General features: G+C 44.9%; 2 protein-coding genes across 2 annotated transcripts in view; one reads left to right on the plus strand and one right to left on the minus strand.

The window, feature by feature from the left end:
- Dock2 (dedicator of cytokinesis 2) overlaps positions 1 to 16,095 on the plus strand; it is a 260,786-nt gene that overhangs the window by 50,500 nt on the left and 194,191 nt on the right. The window lies entirely within an intron of this gene.
- The window catches only part of Insyn2b (inhibitory synaptic factor family member 2B), a 109,679-nt gene that overhangs the window by 6,488 nt on the left and 87,096 nt on the right, over positions 1 to 16,095 (minus strand). Inside the window, exons 2-3 of the mRNA XM_008850734.3 lie at positions 11,440 to 13,704; positions 10,292 to 10,366 (exon numbers count right to left, since the gene is read on the minus strand). Of these exons, the coding sequence (XP_008848956.1) occupies positions 10,292 to 10,366; positions 11,440 to 12,785 (1,421 nt within the window). The 5' untranslated portion in view covers positions 12,786 to 13,704. The remainder of the gene's footprint in view (positions 1 to 10,291; positions 10,367 to 11,439; positions 13,705 to 16,095) is intronic.

A 16,095-nucleotide genomic window follows, 5' to 3' on the forward strand; every position in this document is an offset into this window, starting at 1 on the left:
ATATAGAGAGAGAGAGAAGCTCAAACAAGAGAAAAAATGTATCTGTTCTGGAGACTGAAAAATCTGCTATCAAAAATGTCAGCAGATTCAGTGTCTGGTGAGAGCCTGCTTCCTGGTTCGTGGATGACTATCTTCTCCTTGTAACTTTAAGTGGAGGAAGGGGACAGTAAACTCTCTAAATCTTGTCTATCAAGGCACCAATCTCATTTATGATGGCTCTATACTCTCCTAACACAATAACCTCCCCCTTCCAAGTTTCCATGAATTGGGACACTAAGATTTGATGTATGGATTTTGGAAGGCACACATATCCATCCCACAGCACCTGGCTTCCTGAGCCCCAGTCCTTTCCCTTTTCTCTCTAAAGAAGAGGGACAAATGCTTCCACGTCAGGATCATGCCCTGAGGAGAAGCAGCAGTGACAACCTGCTAGATTAGAATGTATGATACGTTAAATGGGCAAAACTAACAGTTATAAGAAGAATGAACATCATTTGTGGAGTGAAATCTATATTCTAGACACTATATTGCAAGGTAACATTCCCTCATATGACTCTTCCAGTCTCGTGAAATAATATCTTCATTTCTTAATTGAAGATACTGAGACAGAAGGGATCAGTATTCTGCTAAGGGTGTCCAAATCCTGATTATCTATTCCTGAAGCTTATGCACCAAAACACACTGCACTGAAGGACAGTAGTTACACGTACCCAAGGGAGAATGGATGGAAGAGAGCATATGGAGGTGGTACAGTATGGTGGGAACAAAGGTCTGGTTCTCCTGCATGAATCCACAATCTTCTGTAGAGCCAGATGTTTGCTGGGCTGGGCCACATGTGGGGTCTTCTCCAGCCCAGCTGACTTTCCACCCTGCAAAATTTTCTAGACTTTAGAGGAGGCTTAGCAATGAACCCACATACCCAGAAAAGAAGCGCCCCAACCTGCTTAGGGAACAGGTTAGTTAAAATTATACCTGGGTTCAGCTATCATTAATCTGGTCTTGGGTCTTGGCTGCTGGTGTTCCCAGTGGGCCACCAGCACCCCATTTTCACTAAGCACTTCCAAAAGAAAAGCATGCCTTTTACTTCAAAGTGAAATCTTCCCATAAAATGGGATTCTCGAGAAAGGCTATAGAACTGCAAAAGGTCTCCTGGAGTTTTCTTTTAGAATCAACTGTGGGAATTGATAGATCCAAGGAAGGAGGTCTGGTTCCTGTCTACTTGGGCAAATCACATCACTTTGGAAAGTGTTTCTGAGGATGAGTTACAGTCCAGCAAAGTAACTTTGGTGTGTAGACCCTATCCCCCAGCACTGGTGCAAAAGATAGTGTTCCTAAAACTTTTTTTCTATGACTGGTTGGTTATTATTTACAGGACGCAACTTGGCAAGTGCGCCCTTTCTCCGAGGGCATCTGTGTGCTGATGACACCTTGGAGGATCACAGACTCTCCTCTGGGATCACAGATAAGCAGAGCCAAGCTGTGGAGCTCTTTCCTTTAGAGCAATCTATACTTCCATGACAGCGAATGCTTGTTAAGCTTTCAGAGTGAGTCATTTCTCAGAAATGGAACAAGTATATTAACTGAAGAGGCAATGTCAAAAGGAGATAGAGGATAGGAAGTCTTCTGTAAGCAGGACCTAGGTTTGAGTCCTGGCTGGCTAGGATTTTGGGTAATTCAAACTCTTTAAGCCTCGGTTTCTGCATCTACACAATGGGAATAATAATCCTGCCCACATTTCAGAGCCACTTGGAGGCTAAAATGAGATGACTCACAGATAGTGTTCAGCAAAATGTCTGACATAGTGGCTGGTTTAATGAGTGGTAGCAATTTTTATATGAACTTGGCAAAGAAGTAAAGGGTGGGTCACCATGTGGTCATTTGCAGCCTGTGTGCCCATAGCACCCTCTTATTATTCCTGTGAAATACTTGCTTGATTTTTGTATTTATGACATGTTTCAGCCTCTTTAGCTATTAATGCATTAAAGTAGGTTTCGCTTTTTATTGCAGATATATTGCTGATATTGTAAATCCTGCTCTTTTCCCTTTACACTCTAGAGAGAAGAGAGGACTGCAGTCACCAAGAGAGGCAGGGACTAAGGACAAATAAATGACTTGGGTATTAACACATTGACCTGAGAGCTCTCTCCCTGGACCCTATACTTTATGGCTATTTCCCAAAGATGCCATTTAAAATAAGCTTGTAGCCAATGGCCGGGGATGTGGGATGGCATTACCATGGCGTTCATGGTCTCCTGAATGTTCACACTGAGAAAGTGTGTCATACTGTGTAAACTGTGTGGTACACAGTTCATACTGGAATTTGATTAGGGCCACGGATATACCTGTGACTACTAGGAAGCATGGATTCGCTGAATGCATTATAAACATTTTTTCTCTGCAGACCTCCTTGCAGGCCAGAGAAAGGACTATAATGGGAAGACTGATTCTCTCCATTCTCAGTTTGCTCACCTGCCTCCATGCTGGGAGAACATAAACAACAAAGGGGAAAAATACTAAATAATTCAAGGGGAGAGTTGGTTGCTAAACCCACAGGGCTGAGGCATATTGCAATTTCTAGAGAAATACTTTGTTCTCCGGTTTGGTAATAGCTTTAAGTGGCAGGCAAGACTGAGGCCCAGTGGCAAAATAGCCTAGCCTTAGAAAGAAACACAGGAAGGGCTCTGGGCACTACCAACCACATGATCTTGGGCAGCTCACTAGCTCTCTGAGGCTCTCTTTACACCATAAGTGCAGCCCTTGTTTTTCTCCTGCAGGGTGCACAGCTGTGAGGCTGTGACCTGTGTGCCAGGGAGCCTTTGTCATGTACCTTCACTATCAAAACAGGAGGAAGAAGCCCCAGGAATGAGCGTGCTGTGTACAAAGGGAGGCTCCTGCAGGGGACCTCCTTTGAGTATCTGCTGGGTTTTTCTTCTGCTTCCAAGGGAAGCAGAGGAGATGTCACAGTGAGGATAATAGAAATAAAGCACTTGTGGTCTGTGGCTTTTGAAGCAAGGAGAGCCTGTGTTCAGGGCTCCCGCTGGGCACTAAGCATTGTGTGTTCCTTGGTTGAGCACATGAGATGATCACACCCCTCTCCTGAAGGGCGTTTGTATTTGTGATGGTCAGCACTTGGCATATCCACTCAGTCAGGCACCTGCTGCAAATCCTCCAGGACTTCTCAGGGAGCAGAGCCCCAGCCTTTGAGCTCTTTGCTGACGATCAAACTTAGGCTTTATTTATCCTTAACCTTAATTGCACGAGAAATGTCAGCCTGCATTGCCAATAGGTTCCTCATCTCAGATGAGGCCTGAGGATCTGGGAAATGTGGGAGGAGAGAAAGACTTCAGACAGTTCCCCTAAGCAGGGTATAGTGCAAGTCCCGAGCCCTGGAGTGGTCTGAAAACAGGGTGTCAGAAGCTGTGCTTTCTCCAAGAACAACACCCCCTCTCCTCCTCGCCTCCCCTCGGCCTCCTTCTCATGGCTCCTTACACAGGTGAGAAGGTCTATGTGTGACCATGTAACTCTAAAATCAGGACCAAGCAGAAGGATAACTCATCCTTCCAAGAATATATTACAAAGCAACTCTAGTTTCTAGGATAGTTCGTGAGCAAAATATTTCTACTCATAGATGGGCTTTCATGAAATCTCAGAAATCTGTTGTCATTTCCTCTTTCAAGACCTCGACTTTGGCTCATTCTGCGATCTTCCAACTTCACTTTTCTGAGGGGTGTGCCACAGTCCCTTTGGAGGCAGCAGGATTGGGCATGAGCCCAGCCCACTGTACTAAGAGACACGGGCCTCTGAAGTGGGGAACCTGTTGTTGTGCTGTGAGACTCTTGATTAGAGACTGCATCTTCACTGCAAAGCCTCATGATGCCCTTGACTAATGACCCAGTAATGGTAGAGCATTCTAACTAGCTCTAACAGCCATCAAAGGGGTCTGGTCCATAAAGGCAGCATGCTCTGGAATCTGGCTTGCTACAGTCAGAACTGAGTTCTGAGATTGTTCTTTCTGTAACTACTTCCAAGAGCATTGTAAGCACCCTCTCTTTATTCAGCTTCAGTTGTTTAATTTGAGTGCTGTACGAGTGCTTGGTCCTGCTGCAGCCTCAGTTTCCTCACCTATACAATAGGGGCATCTTAATGTATTCTATATAATTGTGAAGATTATGTGGATGGAAAAAGAGGCATTTTTGTCCAGTAAACAGCAGATGATCAGTAGGTGTTGGCTTACTTACTAGTAGCTCTCTTTATCTCTTTCCCTTAAGCTTCTTCTCAGTAGACACCTGTCTTTAGCTGTTGGAGTTGTAAAAGTGGTCAAGTCTGATAAGCTGGTCTCCAATGGGGCATGCAGAATTTATATATTATAGGGGTTTAATGTGAAAAGACTGGCTTCTATTTCCACTTAAACAAATAACCATGAATTTCATGGCTTGACAAAACACGACTTTTACTCTTCCCATTCTGGGGGCAACGCCCTCCAGCACTGTTGGTGAAGGTGTGACGTGGTGCACATCCTTGCTGGAGGCTCAGTGAGGAAATGTACCACCTGCTCACTCCGGCTTTTTGTGTGTGGCCTCTGACTGTCTCCACATCTACTCTCCAGTCTCCTCCTTACCTTCATGAGGATCTCTGTATAACATCCAGGTTCTTCACTTACTTCTCATCTCAAGTCCTTAATTTAATCACACCTGTAAAGTCCCTTCTGCCAGGTAAATTCACATCTTCTGGGGGTCCTGGAGTCAGGATGTGCCTATCTTAGGCATCTGCCTCCCACCCCGAGTTTTTCATGTTTTACCAAGAGAACCTGCAGCTCTAACACTTTAGAGATCGTCACTGTACAGACACCATAACAAGGGTGCTATGGCCTCTCACGGGAGTTCTGTGGCTCTCCACAGTCACTTTACCTTCCCTCCAGAGCTGGTACAGAAGTCCTGAGCAGTAATGCTAGATGGCCAGGAAGAACAGGATCTCAGTGTCCTGTGAAACTCAGCAGGTCTGAGTCATCTGCAGATTTGATTATGTTCCATCTCATTGCAAGTATGTAGCGTTCCAAGTATTCCAGTTCCAGTTCATGGGCCACATCCAGTCATTATTTGATTCTGCTCAAAGGATCCACAGCGGACCTACTACACAGAGGTCCTCTATTCCTAATAAGAACATTTGATTATCACAACCCCCAGGTCCCCACTAAAGGTGGGGTTGCACGCAAATGTCAACAATGATTTTATTTTGGGGCGACTCCACCTTGCTGTCCCCAGCCCTCTGTTTTTAACTTCTACCCCTTTCTTTCATAAGCTGCTGTTGAGCAGCAGCTATGACTACACACTGGCCAGTAACTGAAGGTCTGGTGCTGTACTGGAGGAAGAAAATCTAACACTGAGTTACAATTGATTAGGGTCAGTGGCATAGCAGAGGAGCAGGCCATGGCATCCTTCTTGGGTCCTTCTTGGGGAGGAACTGGCTTTTCTGACAAGTCAAGGGACTATCCAGACAAAGAATCATGGAACAGGAAATAGTCCAGAAAAGTAGGGGGAATATGTGCAAAGGGACTGAGGCATGATGGGACATTCAGCCAAGAGTAACTGAAGACACAGCAGGTAAAAGACTCTAGCATACCTTGAGAAGTTGGCTAAAATCAATGGGAACCAGGGCAAGACTGTTTAGCAGGGCAATAAGGTGGCTATATTCTTCTTTCAGGCATAATTTAGCAATGTACATGGAGGAGTACTTAGGGCCTACTGGGAAAAAAGACGAATGAGCATTTGATTGACAAATGATGAGGATCTCTGCTTAGTCAGAACAGGGGAGCTGGCATGTGGGGGCTGGACATAGCAGGCAGAGTTAGTAGCCAACTCGATGTACGCTGTAAGGAAAAGAGCAAATGACAAGTGATGGGAGGCTTGGGAACCTTTATGGAGTTAAAATAATGTGGGAAGGGAATTAATTTTCTAAAGGAAAATGAAGAGTAGAGCATGGACTTAGGATATTGCTGTGGTTTCAATGACTGTTGCACAGGGTCCATGTGTTAAAGGTTTGGCTCCAGGGTGATGGAATTAGGGGCTCCTGTGGATCTTTAGCAGGTGGGGCCTTATGAGAAGTTCTTGAGTCACTGGGGGCTTGTCCTTGAAGGGAACTGTGAACTTCAGTTCAATCTCTCTCTGCTTCCTGGCTCATGGTGTAAGTGGTTTGTTTTGTCATGATGCCTTCCTTCCATGACATGATGCCTTACCAGAGGCTAAAAGCAATGGGGCTGCCCAAGCTTGCACTAGAACCTCCAGAGCCATGAGCTAAAGTTATTAGTTGCCTCGGGTATTTTGTTGCAGTCAAAGGAAACTGATAGACACTAAGCATGTGTATGTATGTAGTTAGTTCAAAATTACACATGTGTGTGTGTGTGTGTGTGTGTGTATGAATATCTAAAACATACATAGAGAAAATCATCTCAAAGGGGTAAGGGAAAGTGTGACAGATATAAGTCCATGGGTGTCATTGAAGGGATGAGAAGAGGCTGAGGATAGGAAGTTGAGCATCCTTTCCAGATAGCCCCAAACTATTCATCTAACCCCTACCCCCTCCCCTAGCTCAAATATTACATGGCCAACATTTCCCTTCACCCACCTAAGCAACATGCTTGGATGGTAGATGGAAATTTTTTTTGGGGGGGGGAAGACATCCTGTTATTTTCCCTGAAAATGTTTAAGGCATTTTACAACTTAAATCAAGTAGATTTTTCCTGGGAGCTACATCTGGAAATTAAATGCATGAGCCATGTAGCCAAAGTCCTCCAAAGAGGCTCTGCTGACTATTTTTAGAGTGAATGTGAAGATGAAATGCAGGCAGATATGGCTGGAGAAGCAGGGCACAGGGTGAGGGAAGGGGGAGGGACGCATCTCACAGGGACCTCATGCCCTTGAGAAGAAGAAAAGGATCACGCTGTCTTCTAAACTTCAAGCAGTGGCTTAAACCTTTGTGGGGCTCTTTCTGCCCACTATGGCCTTGAGTTAGCAACAATTCTCCTGCCTCAGCTTCCCAAGTGCTGGAAGTACTGGGGTGCCCCACTACACATGGTCACTCCTGTGATTCCCCACAGCATTTTCACAGTTATTTTCCTAATCTTTTCTTCTCTAAATCGGTTGACATTTTAAATTTAAACAGTTACACAAATCAAACAGTATCATTTCAGAAATGGAGACTCACATCATTCCTCATGAATATTTAAGAGGATTAATTTTGTAAGTTAAAAGCTTCAATAAAGTTTAAAATACTATGTTCTGATTGTATACTGTTGCTTCCCCAGGGCCATGAACCTGAGACAGAGGCAGGCCGGCTCTTGGCTCTCTCTTTGCAAAGGAACGTGATAAGCATGCATTAGAAAGAACTGAAACAGCAACACCTAGCAGAGATTTTCCCTTCCGGGTAATCAGAAGGATTGAAATAAATTTGAAAAGAGAACAAGTTTCTTAGTAGGTAATTCAGTGTTATTTAACCTTGGGAACCACCAGTGGCATTCATACAACCCTTTGAGTAAATTGACCTGGGATTAAAGTTTAGGGAAAGCAAATGGAGACTGAGCAGCCTGAAAACCAGCTTAAGGTAGGGTACAGCCAACTCCCACCCCTCCTCTGGGAGTTCAGTTAGAAAAATACAGAGCTGGGGGTATAGCTCAGTGCTACTGTGCTGGCTTGGCATCGCAAAGCCCTAGGTTTAATCCCCGGTACTGCAAACTCAAACAAACCCAAAAAGAAACTCAAGTCTTTCTCTCTGGTATATGGATCCTCTGAAGCCCTAGAGAGCCATGCCTGTGGTCTCTAGGCATCAGTATTGGTGCTGTGCTCTTTGGTGATATTGGATTTACTTAAGGGAGAATCCCTGGCAAGAGGAAAAACCAAAGGTAGCTTAGGGGCCAGAGAGGGTACGTTGGATAGAACCAATGACATCATGTGTCTTGAGAGGAGCAGGAAGCCATTGCCTTTGGCTGATGAGTCCTGTGGGCAGCACCACTTAGTGAACCTTATGTGCTGCTAACTTAGCAACATCTCTAGGGAAGAAAGGCCTCACGAGCAATCCATCATGCACCATGTACTTCATGTACAGTGATGGGTACTGGACCCATCGTCATCAGGGACAGAGACCTGCGGATGAGTATTTCACATCACTTATTCATTAGCTTCTGAGATCCGACTTTCCAGGACACAACACAAGTTTGAAGTAATTTGAAATGTTAAAAAAAATGACAACTCTCATCTTCTCACTGTTACCATAGCAGAGATGCTGTTCTGATCTTCTTGCTTTCATCAAATTAATTGCCCGCTCCTTCACAGTGGTTTAGATGCAGGGGTACAGATACTGTCTGGGAGGACAGTCTGGCTTTGAATGGCAATGAGGGCCACGTGTTTTGAGGGCCGACTGCAAATGATGCTTGTTCTCCTGGAACAGGAGGAGGACATGAAGGTGTACAAAGCCAGCTGGAATTAACTTTCTGTAGAATGCTTGCTTGGGATGTTGGAAGTAAGTATTAGAAAAATGCCAACATTCTCAGACTTGGTGGAAGGTCACAGTCTAACCAAATATTGTCACTTTTAATTCACCTTAGAATAACAGACTGTCAGAACTACAAGGCACCATTGAGACCATCTAATTAAAGGCTCTCATTTCTCAAATGAGGAGAGCTCAGAAGCCAGAAATGACTTGCTTAGGGGAAGGTCACAAAACTCATGGTAGACTAGAAAATAACCACTTGCCCTTTTACTAAGATAAGACATTTTAAAAAATCACTTAAGGTAATAGAATACACGTCATTCAACTACCTGAAGGAAGACTGTCCGAAATGTAAGTGGGGGTTAGTTCAAATTAATTCCTCCTGCTTACGAATAGTTTTTTTACCCTCCCTCTCCGTCTAGACATGTAATAATTTTTGCCCTCTTGGTAATTAGGATTAATTTGCTTAAGATATGAGACATAAATAAAAGAAGCCAAAGAAAGGGTAGCAATTGATGAGGCTGCTATTGCACTTTGTAGTTCCACAGGCCTTTCTCGAGAACCCCATTTTATGGCAGGATTTCACTTTGAAGTAAAAGGTGTGCTTTTCTTTTGGGAGTTGCTTAGTGAACAATCTTAAGTCTCCTGTGAAAATATGTGGTCCTCTATGTGAGCTGATGGGTTCAGTGAGAAAACAGATGCCCAAGGCCCTGCTTCCATGTAAGCCCAGGATGATGTTCAGGTGCACAGTGCCTCCTTGGATGAGATCTCAGATGCTGCCAGGGGCAATTAGAAGCCTCCGAAGGAAGACACAGGCAGCCCAACAAGGCAGCAGCTTGCTCAGGCCCTTACTTTCATTGGAGAGAGAAAAGTCATGCAGAAAGCAAAACCATACATTTTTGTCAAACCAAATTAGATGTCATCAACTGAAATGACTGCTCTGACCATGTTTCCGCTGTGCTACCCAAAGTGGGCTTCCAGCTGAGGAGACATGGATCATTCTAGTAATAACAGCGGTGGGCCTTGGGTGTGTGCAAAGCTTTGCAGCTCCAACAGGCATTCGGCATTCAAAGGTTAATGTATCACTGTCCTAAGGCAATTCTGAATAGAAATCATTGTTCCCACTCTCTAGCCAAGGAAAATGAGACAAAGCCAAGCAGATTGACATTAGGCTTGGGGATTCAAATGGAACTTTTGGCTTGCTCTAAGTTTGGTACTCTTACCACTATCTGGTGTTACATTTGTACCAGTCCTAATCATCCCTTTTACTACAGCCTTGCCCTATATGGGAAGGAAATAGCATTTTTAGAAAGGAATACAAAGTACTCAGCACAGTTGTTAACACATAGGACTGGCAGAGAGAGCTATAGTGGAGGACGAGGCAGTGGGACAAAGTAACGGAGCTCAAAGACTGGGAATGAGAAAGATCTGGATGTGAGTCTTGAGGCTGATCTCTTCTCCTCTTAAGAAAATGCCCTACGTGAGTTGGGCAAATGGCTGAAATTCCCCAAACCGTAGTACCCACCTCCTGACTAATACTTCAGATGCAGATATGTACAATGAGCTAGCTGGGTGCCTGTGTTCAAGGTCACCTATGGGTGTGGAGGGCTGCACCCTAGACTCTAGAGTTAAGAAAACAGCAGCCCCCACCTCAGAACCAGATGTGAACAGTTCACAAACACCTTGTGCTTTAAGACTCGGGTGTTCATCTGTTTCTTCCAGATTTCCATTCTTAGGCAAGTTTGCTAGCATGTTCTGTGGACCTTTGACTTTGCGCCCTGCAGAGAAGACCTCGGTGCGGGGCTGGTACCTGTATATGATGCACGCTGTGTTCTGGCAGGTGCTACAGTTGTTGAGATCTTGGCCAGTTCGATAAAAGTTGCGTCTACAAGACAGAAGATATGCACCTTAAATTCATGGACCAAAGCCACAGGAAACACACATTCTACCAACCCATCTCTTAGGCCCCACAGCTCAGCTTCCATGATGCCCTGAAGTTATGTGACCATTACAAACAAGGAAAACAGGGAGCTTGTGACAGTGAGACTTCACATTTCTGGAGGGGTTGGTACATCTTTAATACTTTAAAATCTCAGGTGATTTTACTGCTCAGCATCCTGAAAGATGAGGCATTTTTCAAGTGAATACAGGACAGTATGGAAACTCATGTTTCTCTCTGTCATCACAGGGCCCTGTCTCCTAAGCAGTATGGATTCTAATTCCTACTGGCCACTGCCAGCTAGTGACTTTTCTTTCCAACTCTGATGCGCTTCAGCCATTGCCTTCTCTTGGTGTTTAGTCTTTCTAGAGGTATGAGCAATCTACACCTCAACAAATACTACCTGCCCCTCTACACACACTGCTGAACCTGTCATTCAGAAAAGCATGCCATGATTTTCTTCTCTGCAGATCTCTGGCCCCATTCTCATGAGTGGCCGATAGTCCCAAGTCAGCAGAGAGGAAGCCTAGCTTAGTGGCCACCTCAAATCCTTTGTGACAAACACACATAGAACTAAAACAATGCAAATGTAGTTAATTCAGAGGATGGGAAGTTCTTGCTTGCTGTTACTCCCTCAATCAATTATCAACTGGATCCTCACCTGTCTAAAAATAAGTTTGGTCTACATAGTGAGTTCTAGGATAGCTGGGGCTACAGGGAGACCTGCCTCAAAAAGACCAAAAAGTCATTTTTTGTTCCTGGGTTTCACTGGTCCCTTTCCTCAATCTGTTGACAGCTGGAAACAAAGCACATAACAAAAGGAGTCTACCCAGAGCCCCCAAAAGCAAAGGATTAACAAGACCCAGGCAGAGCCGATAGAGGTGTTAGTCATTGTGGGGAAAGAACAGACCTCGAACATCTTGGAAATGTGTTGCTCATGGTGACCCACACTCACTTTCTATCCCTTCCCAACCGATAACCTCACCCAGTAGTTTTTAACACAAAGAAATTCACCTTACCCTTCAGTGAGAGCATGGGCTTTCTCTAAGTCTTGAATCACATTCAGTAGGACTTTAATTTTCTCTTGGTTTGAGTGCAGAGACTCTTCCACAGATTGTAGCCGGCCTTGGAGGTCACAGAGTTCCCCCCGTGCCAGGTGACTATGATTACCACCACCAGTTTCTCTACTGCTCTGAGGTTTGCTCTCATGCCTCGGAAGGGAGAAAGAGAGGTGATCACTTCCAAGAAAAGTCTGAAGCTCTGGGCTGTCTGACAGGCCAGGGAGCTTTGTCACCTGCTCCTGATACATGACAGCAGACTTAGACGCACTGCTAATTTTGAGTGATTCCAGATCCTGGTGATTGTCACTTAATGCTAGACAATCTGAGGCTCTTCCTGCATGGACTGGCTGGCTGTGGGAGCCAGGTGTAGGGGAGCTGTGAGTCCGTGGTGGTGAGGGAACACATGTTTTCTTTGATTGAGATGAGAAAGGGCCAAGGTCTGTGTCATCGGAGATGTCTTTGGACAAAAGTAATTCAGGTGTGAGTTTCCCTGTGCCTGGCATGGTGTTGGCACTGTTGGTGGCATTTAAGCAGGAGGGAGATCTTTCAGAATCTGATGTCGGCACTCTTTTCTCATCACCTGGACACGTGGTGACCAAAGGGGGTAGGGAGTTGCTGACTTCAGCTGAGTTGTCTGGCCTGAAAGCAGGCTCTCCAGTGTCCCAGGTTGGACTGTGGTAAATATCATCTGGGACTTGAATGGCAGCTGTTGTTTTCTCCAAGGCTCTCCAAGTCCCAGCTTCAAGGCAGATGCTAACAGGTCCATTGCTTTGCACCTTGGGCATCCTAGGAGGAAATGGGTGGGACATTTTGACCCTTCGAGGCCCATCCTCAAGATGCTGAGCCAGCTTCAGGTAGGCAAGGTCAGAGGACACGATGTCCTGTTCAGAGAGGTTGCCATTGACCTGGATGGCACTTGGGGATGCTGTTGGCATTTCCACCAGAGACTTGCTAGCTGTGAGTTTCTTCCTTTTGAAAACTGGGAAATGCTTCCTGAGACTGGGGGAGGTCTGGATGGAAATGCTCCGAGAGCCCCCTGCCTTGTGGGACCTGGGGAAGGACAGTGAGTAGGTAGGAGGGTGATGGTGCCTGGATGTCTGTGTCTTCCCCATCACACCTGGGTCTTCGGGAGGTTGGCCATCGACCTCGGTTAGTCCGGTTGGGCTCTTAGTGTTTCCATCTTCCTTGAATCGCACTTGCTGGGATTTGCTCCTGCGGTGGTGAGGTTGTTTTAGAAGCTCCACCGACTCAAGACTGTTTCGCTTCAGCAGCACAGGCCTCACTTTCATGCTTTGCTGGGCCATTGAGCCTCAGTGGGAAGGAACGGGACCATGCACTTGTCCTGGGCACATCTCCCTTAGGTCTTTAGAGCAGCATCTAATGATGATGTCTCAAACGAGGAGAATGGCCAGACAGGAGCTAGCCGTCCTCTCCTCTTAGTACAAGTAGCCCTGCCGGCCATTCCCAGCCTGACTGTTCCACGTAGGAGCTATCTGTAATGTGTCCCCTGTAGTTGAAATATCATGCCGTTGCAATCATAATTAGTATGAAGACGAATGGCGAGTTAGGCTAACTTGAGATGCCTGACCTACCAAGAGAGCTGATGGATGGTGTATCAATGAATGCCAGGGGGCAGTCCTGACCCTAGAAGAAGCTTGCTATCTTAAGAAAAAAGACAATAAAAGTACCATTTGGAGGATAGTGCCACACTCAGAATGTGTGAATTCCAATAGAAACCTGCTATGTCTAGAACATATGGCTGCTTTTCCCAGAGCATCAAATTCTAATGCAAAAATATGGGAGCCTTAAATACATCTTCTTGTCGTAGCATATAAATAGGCGGAGATGGAGAGGACCTGGGGCTCTGCTGCTGTGACCATACATGATGCTCCTAAAGGATCTTCCCCACTTGTGTCAGTCACAAATTCTTCCCTTGGGGCCATTATTTTTTTTTCATTCCAATTCTCTGTGTTTTACTGAGGGAAATTTATCTTCCTAAATAGTCTTACAAAACCCAGTAGGGTGTGACCAGGGCAGAATTCAGGTATCCAGGAGATGCAGAGGGCTGAGCTCCTTGTAGGGGAGTCTTGGCTGAAGTTCACATGTGGGCAGGGAGCCACATCTGCAGCCTCTTTCAGAGGTGTTGAGCTGAGAATCACAATCGCTGGATCTGTGGGGTCAGTCTCTGAGCCCAGACAGCCTTTGCCAACAGGCAAGGAGCACCTGAAAGGGAAGAGACCACAGTCACCAAATTCTAGCCTCTTGGCTGAGTTTTTAGGAGTGCGAATGTCTAGGATTCAGCCCGCTGTGCTGCTGCTTTCAGTGAGCCAGGTGCCCTGTGGGTGCAGGGACTTCAAACAAAATGCCTCTCTACCTGGATCCCTCCCTCCCTCCCTCCCTCCCTCTACTGGCAGCCATCATGCAGCTGGCTCTTCTCCATCCTCGAAGGCCCACCAGAAATAGCACTTCTTTAAGGGGCCTGTGCAATGACTTTCTACTTACTCCCTTTTCGTAAAAGAAATTTTTGTTCACAGCAGGTTTTTTTTTTTTTTTTTTTTGCAACAACCCCAAACAGGAGCCAGATACAATTCCTTCAGTAGATGGATGGTTAAATAAGCTATGATACACCCAACACATGAAATATTATTTAACAATAAAAAGGAACAGCATATTGATATATACATACCACTTGGATGGGATAGTGAAAAGAAGATACCTTAAGAGGTTGCTTTGTATGAGTCCATGTACATAGCATTCTTGACATGACAGACTTACAGTGGACAGCATGTTAATGACTACCAGGATGGGGAGAGGAAGAAGTGGACATGGCTATAAAATGGTAGCACAAGGGATCCATGTCATCACATCCCATATGACACAAGTCACAGCTTTCACTAAATAGTCATTAATGTGCACATTTATTTAATGTGTATCACCTACTACCCTGTTACTCCAGAGGATGTTCAGTGCTTGGGTTTCCAGCTCTCCTCTGGGCTCCCTGTAGGTGCTTAGTGGTCATGTGCCAAAAGGATGAATGGATGAGTGAAGGGCAGGTCTGCAGGAAGCAGAGGAGAGCCTGGGCATGGGCAGGGCAGGTGGATGTCCTCATTACCCCGCAGGGACCAGAGAACGCATGCTTCTCCTAGCTGTGACTGTGACATTTACTTAAGGACACAACTTCCCCTTAACATCTTCATTTGTATTGCTTTCCAGGAGATAAATGTGCATGAAATTCTCTGAGGAACGTGTATGTTGTAACAATAACAGCCACCATTTATTGAACACTTATTTTTACCATGCTGGGGATTTTCCCCACATCAATCATAACAACTTACATTTACTGATATGACAGGTGCTATTCTAAGCACTTTGCAAGTCTTGTTCACTCATCACAAAACTCTCTTACAGTGATAGATAGTATTGTCCCCATTTTACAGTTGAGGACAGACGTTAAGTTATGGGCCTAAAAGATACAAAACTAGAGGTAGAGCCAGAATCTGAAATGGACTGAAACAGTGTGCTCTGTAATACTACTGCACAGTATTTCCAGCATTAAACTATCTCATTTAATTCTTACAACAAATCTATGAGGTATCATCTCTCTTGGACTGATGAGAAAACTCAAGACTCATAGAGGGTAAATAACTAGAATTTGAACCCAAATGTCTGCAATTTCAAATCAGGAGGTTTTGGCTCTGTCCCTTGGGATCTGCCTGGTATGTTTGGGGAATCACTCCAGATGTGAGAAATGTGAGGCTGGGGACTGTCCTTATCTAACTTTGCCATAACAAAACAAACCAAAGTGGTGTGAGATAAGGTGAGTTCACGGCCTGCCTGGAAGTACATGACAAATATTCCTAGGCATTCCTAGGATGTCTCAGAGAGACATCATATATATGACACCCCCACTTTACTGTACAGACCAAGGTGTTGGCTTCTTGAGTATGGATTCTTTCCTCCTAAGGAGGAACTGTTTATAACACTCTCCACCACAAGTATGGATTCTTTCCTCCTAAGGAGGAACTGTTTATAACACTCTCCACCCTGCTGTTTAGGGTACTTGCCTAATGAGTGGGGTGCAGCCCCTTTCTTAAGTAGTAGCTAAGTCTGTCTGGATACTTGTGGGGACAAGGAACTTACTACTTGTTTCAGTTAAATAATAATGATTGTTTAATAGTAACAAGTGTGTAATGAAAACTGGCTGTGACCAAGTGCTGTATAGGTATTTGGCATTAAATTTGCAACATGACCCCCTGTACTTGATCCCCATTTTTGTAGAGTGAGCAACTGAGATTGGTGAGACCATCACATGCCTGAATTCATCCCTGCACCTTGTACTTCACAGACTAGACATCCCCATGACTAATTTTATGGATTCCTTTGCCTAATTAACCTTTCCCTTCTTTTTTTTTTATTTTAACTGTTCATTGGTGCGTCATCCAAAAACACTAACACATACAAGCCACAATTGTATGAAGCTGGTTTTTGTGTTAGTGTGTAACGACCATTGATTATGTGCCAGGCACCATGATTGGTATTTTTCATTTACTCTTAGTCCTCATGACACTCTTAGAGGCAAATGCTATCAATTCCCCACTTTATAAAATGAGGGTA

Source organism: Nannospalax galili, unplaced genomic scaffold, assembly GCF_000622305.1.
Source record: "Nannospalax galili isolate Female #2095 unplaced genomic scaffold, S.galili_v1.0 scaffold104, whole genome shotgun sequence".
NCBI classification, from domain to species: domain Eukaryota; kingdom Metazoa; phylum Chordata; class Mammalia; order Rodentia; family Spalacidae; genus Nannospalax; species Nannospalax galili.